The 21845-nt window shown below is 39.2% G+C and overlaps 1 protein-coding gene across 2 annotated transcripts; it reads left to right on the top strand.

Annotated features, from left to right (window-relative positions):
- Positions 1–18091: 18091 nt before the first annotated feature.
- On the top strand, positions 18092–20653 carry LOC131029828 (protein ENHANCED DISEASE RESISTANCE 2-like). Of its 2 annotated transcripts, none has more exons than XM_059207219.1 (2): positions 18092–18403; positions 18961–20653. In XM_059207219.1, exon 2 carries the CDS (start codon positions 19290–19292, stop codon positions 20325–20327), a length of 1038 nt encoding a protein of 345 aa, XP_059063202.1. In that variant the 5' UTR covers positions 18092–18403; positions 18961–19289; the 3' UTR covers positions 20328–20653. The 2 variants fall into 2 exon arrangements, with proteins under 2 accessions (XP_059063202.1, XP_057816461.2); XM_057960478.2 differs by having other exon boundaries at positions 18098–18403; positions 18866–20653.
- Positions 20654–21845: the final 1192 nt, after the last annotated feature.

Below are 21845 nucleotides of genomic sequence, written 5' to 3'. Positions count from 1 at the left end.
GGACAGTGGAAAACTATTAGGATTCATAGTTTCGCATCGAAGGATTGAGGTGGATACTAAGAAAATAGATGCTATTGTTAACATGCCACCTCCTAGAAATGTGTCTCAACTCAAAAGCTTACAAGGAAAAATTCAAGCTATTCATAGGTTTGTATCTCAACTTGCGGATCGTACTTTTCCTTTCACTCAACTTCTCAAAAAGAATATCACTTTTCAATGGAATGAGGATTGTCAACAAGCATTTGAAGATTTAAAAATGTATCTGGCTAATCCTCCTATCCTTCGATCGGCTGAACCTGCTAAACCCTTCCTTCTTTATACGGTTGTGTCCTCTCATGCTCTTGCAGCATTATTGGCACATCATGATAAAGATGGTAAGGAGTGTCCAATTTATTATATAAGTCGTACCTTACTCGATTATGAGACCCGATATTCTGCGATAGAAAGACAATGCTTGGTCTTGGTGTTTGCGACTCAGAAATTGAGACATTATCTCTTAAATTCAAAAGTCCACATCATGGTAAAATTTGATCTGTTGAAGCATCTTTTCTCTAAAACTGATTTATCAGGACGCCTAGCTAAGTGGGTTATGATGTTAACTGAATTTGACCTTAAATTTGTTTCACAAAGGGCAATTAAAGGGCAAGCGTTGACCGATCACCTAGCTGAGGCCCCTTCACCTTTCTCCTTCCCTAACCCTGAGTCTTTTCCCGATGATTTCATCCTTTGTACAGAGAAAGATGAAACTTGGGAGTTATACTTTGATGGCTCTAAGTGTCGTACGGGATCGGGGGCAGGTGTTGTTCTGATTTCTCCTACAAAAAAGTCTATTCCCTTATCTTACCGTCTCAATTTCTTATGTACCAATAACATTGCTGAGTATGAGGCTCTTATAGCAGGAATAAAGGCAGCCTTAGCTTTGAATATAAAACACATACATATTTTTGGAGATTCTCAACTGATTATAAGACAAGTAACAGGACTGTATCAAGCAAAACAAGACAAGTTATCACAATATAAAGACCTTGCTATCTCTTTGTTACAAAAATTTGATTCTTACACCATAGAACCTGTTCCTCGAAAAGATAATCGACATGTGGACGCAATGGCATGTGTGGCTTCTCTTGTATCTTTAGAGGACCCTGTGGTTGATCTTAAATTTGTTATTCACAACCTTACTTCTCCAGCTATTGTAGATGATTCCAGCCTGGTGACATGTTGCGACTTCATAGACTCAGATGAATGGTACTCGCATATCGTAAGATACTTGACTGATGGTATCTTTCTTGATTCCGCCAATAGGAACACCAGGGCTAGAGTTCGCAAGTTGTCTGCTAGGTATATCATTCTTTCTAATGTTCTTTACCGAAGGGGTTATAACGGTCTTCTCCTTCGCTGTCTTAACAAATCAGAAATCCCTATTGCTCTTGAAGAGGCGCATTCAGGTGCTTGTGGGGGGCATTTTGGAGGTAAATCCTTGGTTCAAAGATTACTTCGTATGGGATATTATTGGCAAACTATGCAGCAGGATTCTTTTTCATTTGTTAAGAAATGTCACCAATGCCAACAACACAATAATTTGATTCATGCTCTTGCCCAAGAACTCTGTTCTCAGGTAGCTTCTTGGCCTTTCTCTGCATGGGGGTTGGATCTCATCGGTAAAATCTCTCCTCCTTCATCTCAAGGACATGTTTTCATTATAACCGCAACAGATTACTTTACAAAGTGGGTAGAAGTTGTTCCTCTTCGCTCCACTACAGCTGAAGTGATTTGTCGATTTCTTCTAGAAAACATTATTTCTTGATTTGGGATACCTTCCACTATAATCTCTGATAATGGGACATCATTTAAGAATAAAGGCGTGAAGCAATTCCTCGAGAAATATCATATCAAACATCGATTTTCTACACCATACTATCCTCAATCAAATGGTCAAGCCGAATCATCCAATAAAATAATTGAACAAATTCTTCGCAAAACCGTGAATAAGCATGGTAAGGATTGGAGTACTCAGCTAATCTATGCTCTTTGGGCCTACCGAACGAGTGTACGAATTGCCACAGGAACTACTCCTTATAATCTTGTTTATGGTGCTGATGCTATTATGCCTTTAGAATTAGAGATTCCATCACTTAGAGTTTCTCTCAAAGGTATAGTAGATGATGACTCTTACAGAGAACAAAGGCTTCAACAACTTGAGATGCTTGATGAACAGCGTATAAATGCTCTTGAGCATATTCAAGTGTATCACAAAACTCTACAACGAAACTATAATGATAAGGTTATTCAACGTTCCTTCTCAGTGGGTGACTTAGTGCTCTATGAGAATCAGCGCAATGTGAATGCCTTACCTGAAGAAAAGGGAAAATTCAGTCCTAATTGGCTTGGATCGTATATCGTTATTGAAGATTATGGATCAAGTGCTTACAAAATAGCGGATGTAGACGGTACGCCCCTTAAAGACCCTATAAATGCTATGCACTTGCGTAGATACTATGCTTAGTTCCTCATTCCTTATCATTTATCTATTTCCTTTCTCACTTCTTCAAAATTGGATAATATGTTAACATATCTTTGTTAAGAGCAAATAGAATTAAATGATGTTTTGTTTAATCTATATTGCTTCGTTCCTGACAAGCATGTGTCTTTACTTTATGGTTTGTCTTGAATTCATTTATGTAAATTACAAAAGATTTACATTTTCATTATGTTGACATATTATACAATGTTTTTATGTGTTAAGTTGAATCATGTCATGTTGTGTTTAAATTCAAATTAAATCACATTGGTTATATGATTCGTAGGCTTAATACATACTTTCTTCCTTATCATCAATATAGTACTTGATCAAATATTTTAATTAAGTCACACATGTATCAATTTAATCATGGAGCATTGAGAAATCAATCACATGGAAATTAAATTCAGAACATACATGTACATCTACCAAATGTATTAACTTTAATCATAATACACATTGTTTAGGCATTAAAGATAACACGTTTGAAACAAAGAAGCATGTATATATATATATATATATATATATATATGTGGATCAATATACAAAGTTAGGTTCCTACACATCCAAAATGTGACCTACCCTACATCATAAGATCATCTCCTATCCCTAGGGCTGGTGGCTGGAGAGTGACGACTAGATGCTCCCTCCTGATCCGACCGTGCAGGTGGACCCATAGGCGTATACCGTGATATAGATCGTGAATGGCTCCGAGAGGAACTCCTACGATCCCTATCCATAAGGATAGCACGATACGAGGTAGCCTCGGCCTGAGCTGCTGCTAGATCACGCTGTGCTCGCTGAAGGTCCTCTGATAGAGCCCGCTCTCTCTCCCTCCGTATCTCTACCTGTACTCGAAATGGGGAAAACAAATCATCATGCCGACCCGCGTTCCCTTGAGGTCTATAAGCAACCTGTGAGGAACTAGGGATCTGCGCTGTCGTGGAGATATCTGTCACTGCTTGCTGGATCAAGGAGCACCACTCCTACACATTAGCTGTAGCAGTAGAACAGATTTTGTGTTAGTACCAGTTTATATCATCAAAACATCAATCAATCAATATAAACCTACTATACCTGGATCTCCCTCACGCCAGTAGGGATCGTGATATGGTAGCATCTGTGACTGGGAACTACTAGGCTCCCCACGCTCGAACGCTCTGTGCGTGATAGGTGCAGGTCTTCGTAGCGCCTTGTGTTCCCCCTTTTGGGGAATAATGGGAGGATCTAAGGCTATGATATCATCCCCTGAATGGTGAGGAGCTGCATTTGACTCCTCCTCATCATCTCTATCCTCCTCCTCCTCGTCATCCCCATCCTCCTCGTCATCCTCATCCTCATCTACATCCTCGTTCTCCTCATCATCATCTCTCTCCTCCTCGTCGTCATCCTCGTCCCCCTCCTCCTCGGCACTAGGTTGATCTCCTATAGGCGGATCAAGACCTCCTGCCTCCTCATGACCCTCTCCCTCCTCTGGCTCCTCTGACCTGGATCCCTGATCCTCATCTCGGTCTCCATGCCTCCATGGACCTGGATGGCCTGTCGGGTGATCTGGTGGAAAGATAGGCCCTGGGTATGATCTCATAAACTAGGAATGATACCTGCGCTATGCCCCGGGGTCTGCAGCATAATCAGTGACCACATCCTGATCGGACCCCTCTATATCTGTGATCTCGATATCGTCTATCGTCGATCTCGCTACTGCTCTAGGTCTGGGAAGGACTCGTGAGTGTCGAGTATAGATGGGCACATCGGCTGGGACACACTGCTCTAGCCCGAACTGCCTCCGTACTCGGTCAAAGTAGAATGGGACTATGATGTGTGGATATCGTCCTCTTAGTAGGCGGTTCCTCTGTAGGCATGCTAACTGTCTCTCCATCCCATCCCATCTGTGCATCCGCAGATATGGTCTCCACATGGTCACCTCAGCTGTCAATCTGTCAACTATCACTCTCCAATACAATAGATCTCCAAATCTCCACTTGCTGGTAAGTGGATAAGCAAATACCCTAGGTCGCTCGCTAGGCGTACTCATCAGATAGCCGACAGGCCTGGTGCACGTAAAGTGCTCAAATATCCACACCTGCAAAAGTGTGCATGTCATCAAGCTACAACCCTGTCCGAAAACATACTCCTCGAGGTCGTGATAGAGATGTGCAAGCATACTCCGACCCCAGGCATATACTCTCCTGTGTCTCTCCATAGCCCTGATGCACCACGTGAGACCCCCATGCATGTGTGTACCTCACCCATTAGGGCAGACAGCTAGTGCAATGATGGCTATCATAAGACGTCTCATGAGGGGCACCTCTCCTATAGGATGTAAGAGCCAGCTGACCATGATACGACCTCTCATCTCGCTCGGCATGACTCTCCCTATGCAATATACCTGCTCCCTCTGATGATCCTCTACTGACCGATCAGTCGCATATGTCACGGTAGCTCCTCTGATCGGTAGGCGAAGAATGCGGTACACATCCTCAAGTGTCACCGTCATCTCCCCTACTGGAAGCTGGAACGTGCATGTGTCAGGATCCCACCATTCCATGAATGCCATCAACATCGCGGGATGAAATCGGATGGCCGACATAAGAATCATAGACCACAAACCTACTATTGACAATGTGTCTCTCTCTGCCTGAGTAAGTCGGGGAATCTGATCACGCAAACTGCGAAGAATCTGCCCCGCCGTGTGCTCTCTCATGTACGGGAGACCCTGCATCACAAAAACATAACTATAATCAGTACTCAATCATCAAAAATCATTCATGCATACTGTCGAACATCGTATGCTAACCCTGACATCTCTCGCCAAGTCCTGATTGGGACCATGGCGCCCTGTCAGGGACCATGGCGCCCTATCAGGGACCATGGCGCCCTGAAGGGACCATGGCGCCTTGAGGGGACCATGGCACCCCACAGGGACCATGGCGCCCTGAAGGGACCATGGCGCCCCATAGGGACCATGGCGCCCTGTGTGGGACCCATGGTCGGGTTCCAGGGCCCGCAAACGATCACAGAAAGTCAAATGCAGAAAATCAAAAGTCAACGTTCAGTCAACTCACCTCGTCCAGTGGCTCGTCGTCGATCACGGCCTGGCGCATGATCTCAATCCTCGTGGGACGCTCCGGTCATCGTGAAGGCATGATGATGGCTATGTGGGCTCCGCTGCAATGAACAATACTCAGAATCAACAAAGTGACAAATGCAAATGTCACTTTCAAAGGTATATACTTTCATTCTTTTACATTTACTTTCACAACCCTAATTTTCCTCTATCACTCATTTCATCATAGCTTGAGTTTGGGAGATGCGATTTTCGAACTGTTTGTTGCGTAGGAATCGTATTTTCACTCCCCTACTCTCGGGATGTTCCAAAAAGTGCTCTAATGAAGCCTTTTCAGTGAACATCCCTCATCAATACTCTCTTACACAATTTGTCGTAAGTAAACATGCTACCCTGTTTCACCTCCCTAATAAGCAAGTCGAAACAGGGGGGGGCATATAGCTACTTGCAAATTTCATCACCTTCCTTAGTAAGCATTAGGTGATTTTGTGATCTAACGTGTGTTTTGTAGGGTGTGGTTCCTAACTGTGTACTGCAGATACCGCTGGGGGCTTCGTCCGACAACTTATGGATATATCCTTTTTCAAATGATGTTTACTTTCTGTACTTTAGCTTGCATATGCACGTAGTACTCATATGACCGCTAAAGTGGGGGCTAAATGTAACGTCATAAATTGTACGCACTTGCTAAAGCAGTACAATTTAACACCTAGTTTAGCACCCGCCTTGGCGCAGTTGCATTTTGCATTTCATTTCCCCTTTAGCACTTAATTAATCAAATTAATTAGGTCTAAAGGTTCTATTTCATCATCTTCCACATCATAAAGTCGGGCCCTTTCATTAAAGCACGCCCCTTTCATTTTATTCTTCCAATACACTACTTAATCAAAAACCCTAATTAGGCCCTATTCTGAGCTTGGGGGCTTGATTTCGGGGGTCAAAACATCTCGAAATCACCTGTAACTTCGGGATTCTCTCTAAAACCATCATATCTGACAGCCCTGAAAATTTGGTGAAAAGTTGTCAGGACCGTGGCGCCCGGAGTGCACACGGTCCCGGACATTTTTCCCGAAATTTTAGGAGCGCGATCCAATCATAAAATAAAGCTTAACCCCAAGAAATTGGCGGGATATTCAATCTCTAGGTCGGCCAAAAATTGGAATTAAGACCTAGGGTTTCATACATAAGAGCTCTCTTTCTTCATTTGAAGGGATCCGAATTTTGTTTTCAGGAACCTCATATGCAGCGAAAGAGTAGATCGGTGAAGACTTCAACAACATTCAACATCCTTCTAGCAAGCATTTAACAATTCCATTCATCCATTTAGGGCTTGGAAGACATTGAAGAACAATAGGAGATTACCGACTGAAGATTGGCTTGTACTCCTCCCTTGAGGGTTGGGTATGATTTCATGTTGTTTTCATGTCTTTGCATAAGCTTCAATATCTCATTTATTCATGCTTTAGATCACTTTGCATCTTGATTTAGAGCATTTACATTATCATTAACAAGTAATTAGGGTTTACTTTCTAGGTTGCTCTAGTTTGCTTACTTGCATTTTAGATCTTGCACACACATAAGGTCTGCACACACATTACTTTTACAATACAACTTGGCTATTCGTGGAGGTGGAAATCACCGAAGCGGGGGTTTGACTAAGGCAAAACCCTATATAGCCACCCAAACACCTTTTTCAGATATAAGTGTAGGTTTCGAGACTCGGACGACGCCGCAGGTTGCAGATCCGGAAAAAGCAGGTCGAGACAGCACCCCACATCAAATTGCAGAGTAGAATACCAGGACAGGGGCGTGGGGCGCCCTGGTCCCTGGGACAGAGGCGCTGGGCGCCCTGGTCCTCCTGACAGACAGCATTTCAGACAGTTTTCCAGAGTGTAAAACAGCAGTTTCAGGTGCAGTTCCGGGACAGAATCAGGACAGTGGCGCCCGCGCCCCCGTCCCGAACATTTTCAGTCAAACTTTGACTCTGGGTACGCATCTGCATTCTTGTTTTATCCTTGTGTTTACAGCTTTCCATTGTTTAAGTTCAATTCTGCAATCTTGTTGTTAGCTCATACTTGCATTTTAGGGTTAGGAATTGAACTTGCATAATCTTACCTTTCAATTACAACAAAGGACTAGAAACCCTAATAGGTAGCCCGTGGCTCTTTCTTTCACAAAAAGAAGTAGCCAATTGTGTGATACCTCTAGGCTCTTTCGTATTTTGTAATGTGTGTCAAAAGGTAGGATTAGGGCATGATAACCTAGTCTCGCTTTTTCCCTCACACAAATACCAACTGCATGGGCAATATCTGATTGACTATGAACAACATAGTGTAGTTTGCCAATCATTGACCTGAATTCCTTTTCATCTATAGACTTAGATGCATCTTCCTTGGAAAATTTACAACCTATAACCATTGGGGTTCCAACTGGTTTACAGTTACTCATATTGAAAGTCTTCAAAACCTCCTTCACATACTTGGATTGAGTAATGAAAATACCATTCTTCATCTGCTCTATCTGTAAGCCTATGAAATTTTTTATTTCCCCTACTAATGACATCTCAAATTTATTCTTCATTTCATCTGCAAAACAATTACTCATGTCATCATTTCCTCCAAATATAATGTCATCTACAAATACTTCACTGACCAATATATCATCTCCTTCAGACTTGAGATAAATGTTGCTATCACCACTGGTTCTAGCAAAACCTATCTTCATCAGAAGGGTATGTAGTCATTCATACCATGCTCTGGGTGCCTGCTTTAATCTATACAAAGCTTTATGCAGTTTTCATACCATGTCTTCCTTATTTGTCAATGCATAACCATCAGGTTGCTCTATATAAACCTCTTCTTCCAGTATCTCATTCAAGAATGCAGACTTGACATCCATCCAGTATACTTTGAACTTCTTATGAGCTGGAAATGCAAGTAGTGTTCTGACACCTTCTAGTCTTGCTACTGGTGCAAAAGTTTCTCCATAGCCTTCTCCTTCTTCTTGCACATAACCTTTGCATACTAATCTTTCCTTATTGCTAACTGCAACACCATCTTCATTTAACTTGTTTCTGAATACCCATTTAGTACTTATAACATTCTTGTTTACCGGTCGGGGTACCAGGGTCTAAGTGTTGTTCTTCTCAATTTGTTCCAACTCCTCCTCCATAGCTTTCACCCAATGATCATCACCAAATGCCTCCTTAGCATTTCTGGGTTCAAAGGTGGATATCATGCAAGAGTTCTCTCTTATTCTCCTTCTAGTTAGTACTCCAACATCCTTATCCCCAATTATCTGTTCAGGACTGTGATTCAGTCTCATATACCTAGGAATAACATGATCATTCTCTTCAAGTTTAGCTTCTTCATTGTCATCTTCCTCTAAATTTATTTGTTCTGGTTGAACAAGTACATCAGGATTTGCTTTACCGGTTTTTGATTTAACAGTTTCAGGTTCTAAAAGCAAAATTCAAGGATCTTCATCCTTCTTCTCAGAACTGGTTCCTTCTGAAATTTCAGGATATTCATCTACATGAACATCAGCACTCTCAATGATTTTCTGTGTCCGGTTGTTGAAGCATTTATAGGCCTTACTCTTGGTGGAATAGCCAAGAAATATGCCTTCGTCACTCTTCCCTTCAAACTTGCTTATGTAGTCACCTCTTTTAATAAAACATTTTCTACCAAATATTTTAAAATAGTTAACATCAGGTGATCTCCCATACCAGTACTCATATGGGGTCTTGTCCTTACCTCTTTTTACTAGAACTCGATTCATTATGTAGGCAGCTGTACTTACAGCTTCTTTCCAAAAAGTTTTTGATACACCTCCTTGTATCAACATAGTTCTAGTAGCTTCAACCACTGATCGGTTGTTTCTCTCTACTATACCATTCTACTATGGTGTCCTTGGTGCAGAAAGCTACTGCTTGATACCATTATCATCACAATATTTAGTGAACTCTGTGGAAGTGAATTCACCACCTTGATCTGTTAGAAATTTTATCTTTTTGCCACTCTCTTTCTCAGCTAAGGCTCTGAATGCCTTGAATTTTCCAAAAGCTTCATTCTTATCCTACAAGAATGTGACCCACATCATCTTTGAACAATCATTAGTGAAGATCATGAAGTATCTGTCACCTTGAATGCTTCTTGTTCTTATTGGTTCACATTGGTCTGTATGAACCAAATCTAACAAGTGCTCTGCTGAGAAGGACTTTCTCTTGAAAGTTGAAGAAGTCATCTTTCCTAGTTGACATTCTTTACAAAGAGCATTAACCGGTTTGTCTAGCTGAGGCAGACCTCTTACTGTCTTAGACTTGCTTACTTTAATAATATTTTCAAAATTTATATGACAAGATCTCCTATGCCAAAGCTAGCTATCATCTATTTTTTCAATCAAACAGTTGCTAACTTTAAGATTGAGATGAAATAGATTACCTCTGGTCTGTTTCCCGGTTGCAATCAATTCACCTTTGTTGTCAAAGATTTTGCATATACCATTTCTAAACTCCAATGGGTAACTTTTGTCATTAAGTTGTGCCAAACTTAACAGATTGTACTTTAGGCCTTCAACCCAATAGACATCATCAACACTACTCTTCCCATTAAGAGAAATAACTCCCTTACCTTTTACCATACAGGGTGAGTCATTGCCAAATCTGACAACACCACCATCAAATTCCTTTAGGGAAAGAAATTTTCTCCGATCATCGGTCATGTGATGTGAACAACCACTATCAATGATCCAATCATTAGAGTTATCCATTCAGGATACTAGTGCCTTCTGATCTGATACTTCTTCCTTAATTGCTACAAACACAATATCTTCACTAACATCATTATCAGATTCATCATCAGTAATACCATTGTCAATAGCTACAAGACAATCTCTCTTGCCTTTACCCTTGTACTTCTTAAATTTGTTTCTCTTGTAATCATTTTCACCATTAGGCCAGTTTGTTGCTATATGACCAATCTTGTTGCATGTGAAACATTTTAAAGGTAGCTTACCTCTATATTTATCAGTGCCTCTAGGCAGTCGTTTTTCCAACAATGCTTCAAGTTCCACTAAGTTGTCTTCATCATCAACATCTCTGCTGGATCTAGATTCATGGCTATTGCCGATATCTCTACTTCTTCTCATAGATGGGTTAGAGATAGGAGCTCTAAATGCAGATTTTGATTTTTATACACTACCATCATAGCCATTTAGTTCAAAAGAAGTAAGTTTGCCAATAATAGAGTCAAGAGTTACCTTTGTCTTGTCAATGGATTTTAGCTCCTGAATAGCTGCAACTCAAATAGCATAGACTGGTAGCAGGGTTCTCAGTACCTTACTAATTACTGTGGCATCTTCCACTTTCCCTCTTGCACTCTTTATCTCTCCAACTATCTCTTTGATCCTTTGACCATACTGCTGGATGTTCTCACCTTCAAACATTCTCATGTCATCAAACTTGCCTCTTAAACTCTCTTCTTTAGCAATCTTGACATGCTCATCACCGCTATAGATTTCTTCAAGTTTCTTCCATACTTCATATGCAGTTTCAAGACCATGAACATCTACATATTCAACATCAGACAAGGAACTAATTGTAGCTTCTAATGCCTGGTGATTTTCTTGTTGTTCTTTCTTCTGATCATCAGTTAGGGGTCCAATACATGTAGTATACTTATGTTCTAAATGATCCCAATACTGACTACCAAGACTCTTATTGTAAATCTTCATTCTATCACTCCATATTCTATAGTTATCTTTGTGAGATTTTGCCAAGATCAAGAGGCAATGGAAAGCACAAATAAGAGAGAACAAAATAGATGATAGGAATAAATTGTATTCTATCAAGATGAAAATACTGATCAACTAGATCATTACAAGATGTTCAATGATTGTCCATCTACCTATGATTGTCTGTACAAACAATGTAGATGAGCTTGCTTATGGATATGTGAGCACACAAACATGACATGTGGCTCAATAAGAAACAAGGGTAGGTAGGAAATAGGTGTGGGTAGGTAGGAGAAACAATATAATAGTCCACATGAGGTGGATCACCCATTGAATGTGGAGTGTAACAACAAGATCACACCATAAAAGGTGAAAATTATCCTACACACACTATCCCAATGTGGCACAAACACCCAAGTGTCTCATACCCAAACTACTATGAAATGCATGTACCTAAGTAAACTTAAGTAAGTGTAATAATATCCATGATGAATAATTATTTACACCAACACCCCCCCTTAAGTGCAACTTAGGGGAATGCACTAAAGTCTACAATGCAACTAAGCAATGCAAGATGGGTCTCGGCTACTAGGCCATGTTAGGTACCCATGTACAAATGCAAATGGATGCAAACCAATGCAATGAAATCTCTCACAAAGTAGAGAAAGAGGGAAAAAACCCAATGGGAAAAAACCATCCCCCAAAAGAGAGATGATGAAAGCACACAATGCTCTCAATGAGGAATGAGAAGAACAAAATATGTCCCCCCCATAAGAGAGAAGAAGAGACCATGAAGCCCCCCCTCAATGTTGAATCTCTTGCAAGGATGGTCCAATGATGATGACCAAAATACCTCCCCATAAAGAAGAAAGAGAGCCTATGTTGCACCAATAATGTCAAAGTGTGACAAAACCAGGTACCAAGTCGATGACGATGAATCACTCGCTGCAACAAAATGAAGATCAGGCATGGAGACAACCTGCTGTGAGCATCATCTGGATACTCAGAAATAGTAGAAATATCGGTACAATCCAAGTCTCATGAGAGCCATGCACAAATGTGTACAATCTAAGTCTCAACTAGAGCCATGCACCAAGTCTCACAAGATATTCCTAATCTACGTGTACAAGAGGATTACATCAAATAGTCAACAATGAGGAGATACAAAGAGGTGTGGCACTTTATGATAGTGCGAGTACAACATTGCTCATGCAAGAGCATACAACATGATAGTGCAAATCTGGAAACATGAAAATGATGCCACCAAGAAGCCCTGTAGAATACTGTAGAAAAAGACGCCTTCGATTGGGATGTGGCCAAGAGATATAAAGGAGCAAATCAACTCCCTCCCCTTGACTGCCAGTTGGAAGCACTGCAAGATAGGTATGAAGTGACAAGAAAAAAAGTGTTCCCAATTTGACTTATTAAATGATGTTTGTGTTTTTAAAAGATTTAAAAAATCTAGAAAAAACAATTATTATGTCCCCCCAAAAAACCTTTATTAAAAAATAAAGAAAAAAAATTAAAAAGGCGATAAGTCATTTTTTTTTTAAATTGGAAAAAAAACTTTAATAAAAATTTATTAAAGATAAAAAAAACTTATGCTTGCGGTGACTTGCAAGTACACTGTGGGGCTGCAGGTACCCTGCGGTTACCCGCAATGCCTGCGAGGCCGCAGGTGGCCTGCAGTACCCATAGGTACACCTGTGGGCCAAAAAGGACGCCTCCCTATTTTTATTTTTTTTAAAATATGCTTTCTTAAAAAAAAAAAACCGAAAAAATGCCCCCCTTCTTAAATTTAATTTAATTTTTTTTTATTTTCCAAAAAAATTTAAAAAACGGAAAAAATAAAAAAATATTTTCAGACCTGTACCTGCAAGTCCGTACGACGGGCTAGGAGGGGAGATTTTTTCAACTCGGGGTAACGAAGGCCAATTTCGATGAATTGACAGTCGATCTTGGGGTTTTTGGGCCTTCTAAGGACAAAGACGATGACAAATTTGGCAAAAAAATGCTCCAAAATTGCAGATCGGTGTCGAGACAAGTCACCACCCTCCACCTTCAAACAACTCTATATTTGGCCTCAGATGTTGGATTTGGACGAAATAAAAGGCGATTCTTACGTTATCGAACCTCCTCAATCCAATGGTGACCTCAGATCTGACCCAACAAGCTCTAATAATAACCAGCAATAGAAAGCTCCAAAATGCAAAACCCCAAATTTCTCTCAATTGGCAAACCAATGGCACTCTAATGGCTTTGATACCATGTGAGATTTTTCCAAGATCAAGAGACAATGGAAAGCACAAATAATAGAGAACAAAATAGATGATAGGAATAAACTGTATTCTATCAAGATCCGTCTGTCTGTGATTGTCCGTACAAACAATGTAGATGGGCCTGCTTATATAGGCAAGGCTTGTGGATATGTGAGCACACAAACATGACATGTGGCTCAATAAGAAACAAGGGTAGGTAAGAAATAGGCATGGGTAGGTAGGAGAAACAATATAATAGTCCACATGAGGTGGATCACCCATTGAATGTGGAGTGTAACAACAAGATCACACCATAAAAGGTGAAAATTATCCTACACACACTATCCCAATGTGGCACAAACACCCAAGTGTCTCATACCCAAACTACTATGAAATGCATGTACCTAAGTAAACTTAAGTAAGTGTAATAATATCCATGATGAATAATTATTTACACCAACAATCTTTGTTAAACTTCAAACCTTCTTTCTTCATCATGATCTACAAGATCTTTTCCTCAAGTTGTTAGGATTTTAGATTAAGAGGACCTGAATAGCTCTGATACCAATTGATGGTATGATGAAAGAACAAGTATTTAGTAGAATACTGAGAGGGGGGGGGGTGAATCAGTATATTGAAAAACTGATACAAAGTTCCCAAGCTCAAACTCAGTCAAACAAAGTAAACATATCTCAGTCAAGATCAATATTCTTAGGAATACTTGACATTAACTGGTTTAACTGTTATGACAACTTTTAATAGTAAACACCTTCAATCTTGTAAACATCAACAATGCTTAATCTTAACTCAACATATTCATTTCTCAGTGCTTCTACTTAACATGCCTTATCAGAAGTTAACCACATCAACAAATAAGATCACAACCACAAAAGCATTCACCACTTGACACAAATGTTTATACGTGGAAAACCCAAATAGGTAAAAACCACGGTGAGATGAGACTCATAAGGATAACTATCTGAACTCTTTCGAATTTCGCCCTGTTAGGAGCCAAAGCCTGTTAGATCTTTACAATAAGTCCTGTTAAGAACTAATTCCGGTTAGGAATCACCCGGTTAAGGGATTTACAAATATGCCTTGTTAGAAGCACAATACCCTGTTAGGAGTAACCTCACTGGAGGATTTAAGAATCCAAGCTAATGGACCACCTTGTTAGAGGATTTAATGAGTAACCAAGCTTGTTAGAGCTTACCCGGTTAAGGGATTTTACTTCTGCTGTAATTGTTAGAAAACAACAGGTTTTCTTGATCTGTCTAAGTAGCACTATATTTGCTTGATCTTATCCTTCTAAGCTTCAATCTGCCTTCACTCAAAGTGCAGATCCATTCACTGGCTGGGAAACCACACACTCAACAGGTTTTCTACCACTCTTGCCAACAACCTTTACAAACAACTTCATTGATCTTAAATAAAAATCAATTAGGTCGGTAACACAACAAAAACCTAATTCTCATCATTGAGATTACAAACAAGTCGGTTCAATCTTGACCGTTAGAAATCATGACAATCTCTTCACGTTCTTCAAGACAATTCCAACCACTCCATTGGACTTTGTAACTCATCACACGTTGTGCATTAAATGCAATCCACTTTGCTTCTTTCCAAGACAATAAGAAAACATGCCAAACCAATTTGAATTTGTCCTCATACAATGATCACACGTGTCTCCATCATTACCGCTCATCAGATAATAAACCAACAAACTTGATCGGTTAGGGTTTAACAGCTGATAGGGTTTACCGGTTACATTACATATAAAGGTTTGACCCTTTACACCGGTTCACCGGTTCAACTCACAAACTTTACATACCAGTTATAACATCTTCTACAACTCTTTTCTTACCAGTTACTAGCCAATATCAAAAACAACAATATCAACAATAACATGAATACCATTTACCGGTTCAATTGACATCAATGACAACATATCATTAATGTAATCTCTATGCAAAATGCCAATAAACTCAAAATGCCAACACTAAATGTAGTGTCATAAATTTGTGACCCATGCAATTTTAACCACATTTTGGGTCCTCACCTTGGCGATGACGTCTTCTTCCCTAATCGGGACCTATTTTTGTATTTCGAACCCTTCACTCTTTCTCCTTAATGTCCCGTGTCTTCTCTAGACCCTGTCCGGACCCCTAAATAGGGCAGGACAGGGGCGTGGGGCCCCTGTCCCCCTTAGGATAGGGGCGTGGTGCCCTTGTCCCCATAGGAAAGTGGTGTGGCACCCCTGTCCTGACCTCCTAGGGTGGTCCTATGTGTGGGTTGCCCGATCTCCTATGCACTTCTTGTCTTCGGGGCTTGTTATTCCTCTTTGTTGGCCTTCGATGGTTGAAAGTTAATCCTTGAGGCATGTATAAAATAGAATTCAATACCCTCATTCAAGGACAGATGGATAACACATAGACAGATAACAGAGGATAAGAGATAGAGAGCATAAGGAGAAGATACAAGATTTCAAGGTCATCATCAAGCATTCAAGTCTTCTTCATTCATCCATTGGAGCAACATTACAACATTCATTTGCAAGCATGTGTGTGTGTGTGTTAGGGTTTTGTCATGTTACATGCCATTTCATACAATATTTGTGGTTACATTCAAGAAGCAAAGCAATCATCATCAACAAGTTGTAAATCTACAAGGTATACATCTCCATTGTTTACATTCAAGCATTTGCAATTACTTTCTTTCTTGGTTGATTCCTCAATGGGGGTTTGACCAAGGCAAACCCCTTTTCTTCTCTTTCTGTGTGTAGGTTGCAGGTGCGCAACTGTAATTGCAGGTTTGGGCGTCATTTGCAGAGACGGAAGAACCCTTTTCGTTTCACGGATTTTGTGGCGGACCATGTACATTCCCGCCACGGTCCCGATGACTTTTCTCCAAATTTTTAGGGAATATCCGCGTTAGTTTAATTAGCTCACATCCGAAGTTACAACGCAATCCCAAACTAGTAGCACCTCATTTCACTCATTTCCTCTCTCTTTTCCACATAGTCAACAAGTCAACTTTCTCATTTACAAAAGAGGATAAATCACACATCAACCACTTGCAATCCACTTAGTATTCATATCCTTGTCTCTCTTGGATTTTGATCTAGTGGATTCAACCCCTCTTTTGAATGTAAAGTTCCTCCCAAGTGAAAATCATCCTAGTGGTTTCCTTTCTCTCTCCTAGGTGGGGAGTCACTATGATCCAATATATATGTGTGTGTAGATATATACATGTACACACACACACACACATTTTAAACATGTATAGTTTATCGTAATGCATTTCTCATTATGAACATATCAAAACTATTTTTCACTGAAACAAGGACATTCGTGCAAAATATAATGCAATTTCTAAAACTCTTCCAACATAGTTTGTTATTTTTTCCTAGTGTATTAATAAAGATCATTGTTTTTTGTTAAAAATATAAATTATATATAGTACATATTATGTGCTTTAGAAAGCTAACATTGAAGGATATATGCTTCTAAAATCTTGTCCTCATATGACTTCAATTGATCCCCAAAAAGGTGAGATAAACTAGCTTTTTGTTAATATTTTACTAGGAGTAGTGAAGACTATGTCAAGGGTTCCATAAAAGAGGTTTAATCCAAGTTTAGGGGAAGGCTAGATCTAACCCCCTAGGCTTAGGTGAGACACCCATGTCAAATGTGATTTTAGGAAAATATTTACTCTTATTGTTATTTGCTTACATGATTAGATGTTTATATATTTAGATGTTTATATAATTGTATGTTTATATCAATATACTTTTGATGTACTATGCTTTCCTCTTTTGACAATTTCTTGTATCTTATGAATACAACCCATTATCAAAGGGGTGCATATCATGTCACTAAAATTTGATAACATATATATTCCAAATACATATACATCCAACAATACTTTTTATTATCAAACTATATATCTTTGTCCATCTCATCTAATTATCAAAATACTTAATTATACTCGCTTACTTCTATCAATTCAATTAAGCTAAATACCAACATAGAGAAAAGAAGCTATCCATTATTGTATTCTTGAAATGATGCATTTAACTTGATCCACTCAAATGTACTATTAACGTTTCTTTCCTCACCACATCCTACAAGATGTTCACTTAAAACAAGCAAGCAAACCAACAGACAATCCCATATAAAAAGTGGCAAGGGCAAAGAAGCAAGCAATTCCAAATCCCATATAAGTGAAGTGGCAAGGGCAAAAAAGCAAGCAATTCCAACCCACAAATAACAAGGCAAGGCAAGAGGAGTCTCAATCCTATAAGTGAAGTGACAAGGGCAAAGAAGCAAGCAATTCCAACCCACAAATAACAAGGCAAAGTAAGAGGAGTCTCAATCCTAAATGATAAGCTTCCAACCCACAACATTACTTACACACTTCATTTCCTAATGTTCCTTTCTTAGTGGACCATATTTGTTTTTAATTAAAAATACCAATAGAGAAGCAAAGTTTCCCAATGCTTTTTTTTATTAATATGTTATTTTGTCCTCCGCCTTCTTTTCTTAGCCTTCCCCCCATAACTTTCGACATCGTTCATTCTTTTCGGAGTCAAGATCTTCTATGTGCCATTTTTTCTCAATTTCTTTCGTACTTTCTGGACTGCCAGAAACTGTTTGCACTCGATAGCTGTGGTGGGAGATCGATCAAAGGGACATAGTTATCCGCACGGATCAGATCTACAAATCTCTGGTTTTTGCAAAGCGTAATTGGATTTTTCGATTTGAATTTGACTCGCGTTTGGCTTCACAAATTTGCTGCTACTTTCTTCATCAGAAAATATGTGACAAGGTATGTATTTGGTACTGATTTAGTCTTTTCTGGGCCTTTTTTTTTTGCCAGAATGATCTATTGTTAGGAATCTGCAGAGGGATTTTCATGTTGACTTTTTTTGACCTAGATCGAAAGGGGCTATTTTGATTGAGGTTTTTGTGTTTTTTTAGTTTTTGGGGATCGATTTTATTGCGGTATGATAAGATTTGCAAAGGATTGATCATGGGGTAACGAGAATTTGAAGAGTGGATGAGACTTCTGGATTTAGGTTTTTTATTTTTTGTGGGAAAAAGTGCTGCTTTAACTTGGTCTGATTTTTGGTTGTTGTTTGATTGTGAAAATTATGGTTTTGTGTTTTGTTTTTTTCTCAAGAATTTTTGGGGGTGGTTTTTTGTACCGATTTTGTAAGGATGTTTTTGTTTGATTTGGTTTAAGTACTGAAAAAATTGAAAGCAGAGGAGTGAGTATTGGATTTTGCAGCGACAAAGCTGAGGATTGATTGGTTGCTTTGTTTGAAGATCTTGAGATTCAGTTGATTTATTTTGTTTGTGTTGCTGGATTATTTTGATGACCAGGGTTTAGAGGAAGAACAGAGATTTGAGATCTGAAGTCTTTTCTGTAGAGTTTTTTTCACAGCCAATTTGACACAGTGGGAAGATTGGCTTCTGTTGAGGATATACTTCACATTTACATCATTTAGAAAGAAAAGGCAGAGTCTGGCATTAGGGTATTGGCTGGTTTCTATCTTTCTATCAGGCAATATTTATTAAAGAGGATTACATAGATTGGAATGCATTTCATAGTTTGAGCAATTTTTAAGACAACTTGCTGCATCGTTCTTCTTCAAGACAACAATAAGAAAATTGGTGTAGATTGCCCGTCTATTGCATACAAAGATTCATAAATGGCTGATATTGAGGGCGAAAATGATCCTGAATGGGTCAAAAGGCTCAAGCATCAGGGATCTGTACGTCTTCTAGATCTAGACAATTGTCCCAATGGCTGGGCCTCTCCTCCCGGGGACCGTTTCCGCGTGAGAGGACCTGATTATCTTACCTCTAAAACAAAGATTGGTGGAGGGGATTGGCTTCTTAAGCCTTTGGCTTTTGATTGGCTTAAGGGCTCCTCCAAGATTCATGAAGTGTTGAAGCATCCTAATGGTCGAGTCAGGCGGGCTCTAGAAGAAGCCTGCAAGGGTTGTGAGGATGACAAGAAACCTTTTGTTTGGGCCTTCAATCTGCAAGTCCCCAGCAAGGATAACCACACTGCAGTGGCATATTTTTACACTTATGACCCTATTCCCGAGGGATCTCTCATGGATCAATTTATCAAAGGTGACGATGCATTCAGAAAGTCCCGCCTCAAGCTGATTGCGAATATTGTCAAGGGACCTTGGATTGTAAGAACAGCTGTTGGAGAACAGGCTATATGCATTCTTGGTAGAGCTGTCTCTTGTAAGTATTCACAGGGGGAAAATTTTATAGAGATTGATGTGGATATTGGTGCCTCTATCATTGCCAATGCAATTGTGCATCTTGCGTTTGGGTATATTACAAGTTTGACTGTTGATTTGGCATTTTTAATAGAAAGTCAGACGGAAGACGAACTTCCTGAGAGGATATTAGGAGCAGTTAGGTTTTCAGAGCTTGATCCAGCTTCCGCCAAGTCTATTGAACATGTTCCATACTCTGATGGTTGTTCAGAGAATGGAGATTCTTCCCTTCCTTCGCAGGTTTGGTGGAAGTCAATTGGGCAAGGATTTTCACACATGCTACATCCAAATGCAGTTGATGGAACAGATAATGCTTCACCAGATGTTAAGGTGGCTGATTCCTCACATATAAATGGGGTTGATTCTGATTCTTCACATCAAAATAAGGTTGATTCTTCCAATGTTAATGGGATGAACCATAGTAAAGAAGATAGTGAAAAGATGTCCTAAGATTCTTGGTCTTTTAGAAGTTTGCTTAATTTTAGTACTGTTCTGCACTGTCTGCCTTCAAAAACTGGTGACATTTCCTCCTTGTTTCTGCTTACAAGTGGTGCTAGACAAGGGATTAGAGGAGCACAAGTTGCTTCTCTATAACGGAGCAGAGGGAATGGTAAACAGGATGGATGGGGGAGACACTTGGTGTATTCACTGATTTGCAGGATGGTGATGAAGGGAGACATGGCACAATTATTTACATTTCAATCTGTACTGTTCTTTATTTAGAAAGGATACTCATCCACTTATTATTTATAAGTTTCATTTGGTTTTTCTTAGCAGCCAGTGGCTTTATTACACTGTGTACAGGCTAATTTATTTGCAGTACCACATTTTAAAGCCAGGTCTCCCAAATTTCTAATGTTTCTGATATAAAAATTTGTCTGAGGAATCACTTAAGAACCTGATATTAGATGCATGCTAGGATTCATATCTTTTCTCTATAAGCTCAGTTAGATTTCATTGTAAAAAATCTGTGTTTTGGTTATTTGTTTCATCATAACCATGAGGTCCACTCTTAGATGAAACAAGATGCTGAGGCTGCAGTGCATATACAATATCGTTGGAACAAGAGTATGAAGTTGCAGTGCATATACAATATGATGGACTGAAACAATGATATGGCCAACGCTTTCATTTTTCTGGACAAGAGAATTTCAGCCTGACACAAGCATTTGTGACTAGGATTTGCAATTTTATATAGGATTTAGTTGTGAAGCAACTAATGGTAAATTGTTTGATTGTTCTAATTTGGGGATGGTTTTTGTTGACTTGTAAAGGAAACAAGGCTGGATTTTTTGAGCCTTGGCCATGGCTCTCTACAGGGTCACTATGGCAATTATCGAATGCCTGAAAAACTTCAAACCAAAAACAAATGGTTATGCCATATGACTTACATGTCAATTGCAGGATTGATAATGCTATACGCTCTACAAGTAAACATAAATCTATCTAAAATGAAAGTGTAAGTGAAATGACAACCAAAGCATTCTACCAAATGACTTGACATTTGTCACAACCTGCCATTTGGGCCGTTTCTGATTGTTCATGTTTAATTTATTTATGTTATTATTAATTTGTCGTCCTCGAATTTGTATTCATCGACTAAAATTAAGATTATATATAAAAATATACAATAATTAAAGATGAACTGTATGCATTCATAGATGATCCACAAATAACCACTTTTTGCGAGAATAATAAGCAAATTGATATTATGATATAAAAATCATTTGATGATTAAATGGAAAATTGACTTGTAATTTTTAAATAATTGTTACATATTATAAAATAAATTACAAAATCACATAACATAATTTAAAAATTGCATTTATTATGAACTTTTAGAGCAGTTGTAAAAATCCTATTCTTAATTGTTCCTAAATTACGAGGACAACATAATATTAAATAATCAAAAGATCTGCAACAAGCATGTTAATAGCTGCATGCAACATAAATCAGTAACTTTCCATT

This window comes from Cryptomeria japonica, chromosome 6 (genome assembly GCF_030272615.1).
Source record: "Cryptomeria japonica chromosome 6, Sugi_1.0, whole genome shotgun sequence".
NCBI classification, from domain to species: Eukaryota; Viridiplantae; Streptophyta; class Pinopsida; order Cupressales; family Cupressaceae; genus Cryptomeria; species Cryptomeria japonica.
The sequence above is the reverse complement of the archived record's forward strand: the minus strand, read 5'-3'. Positions and strand labels throughout refer to the sequence as shown.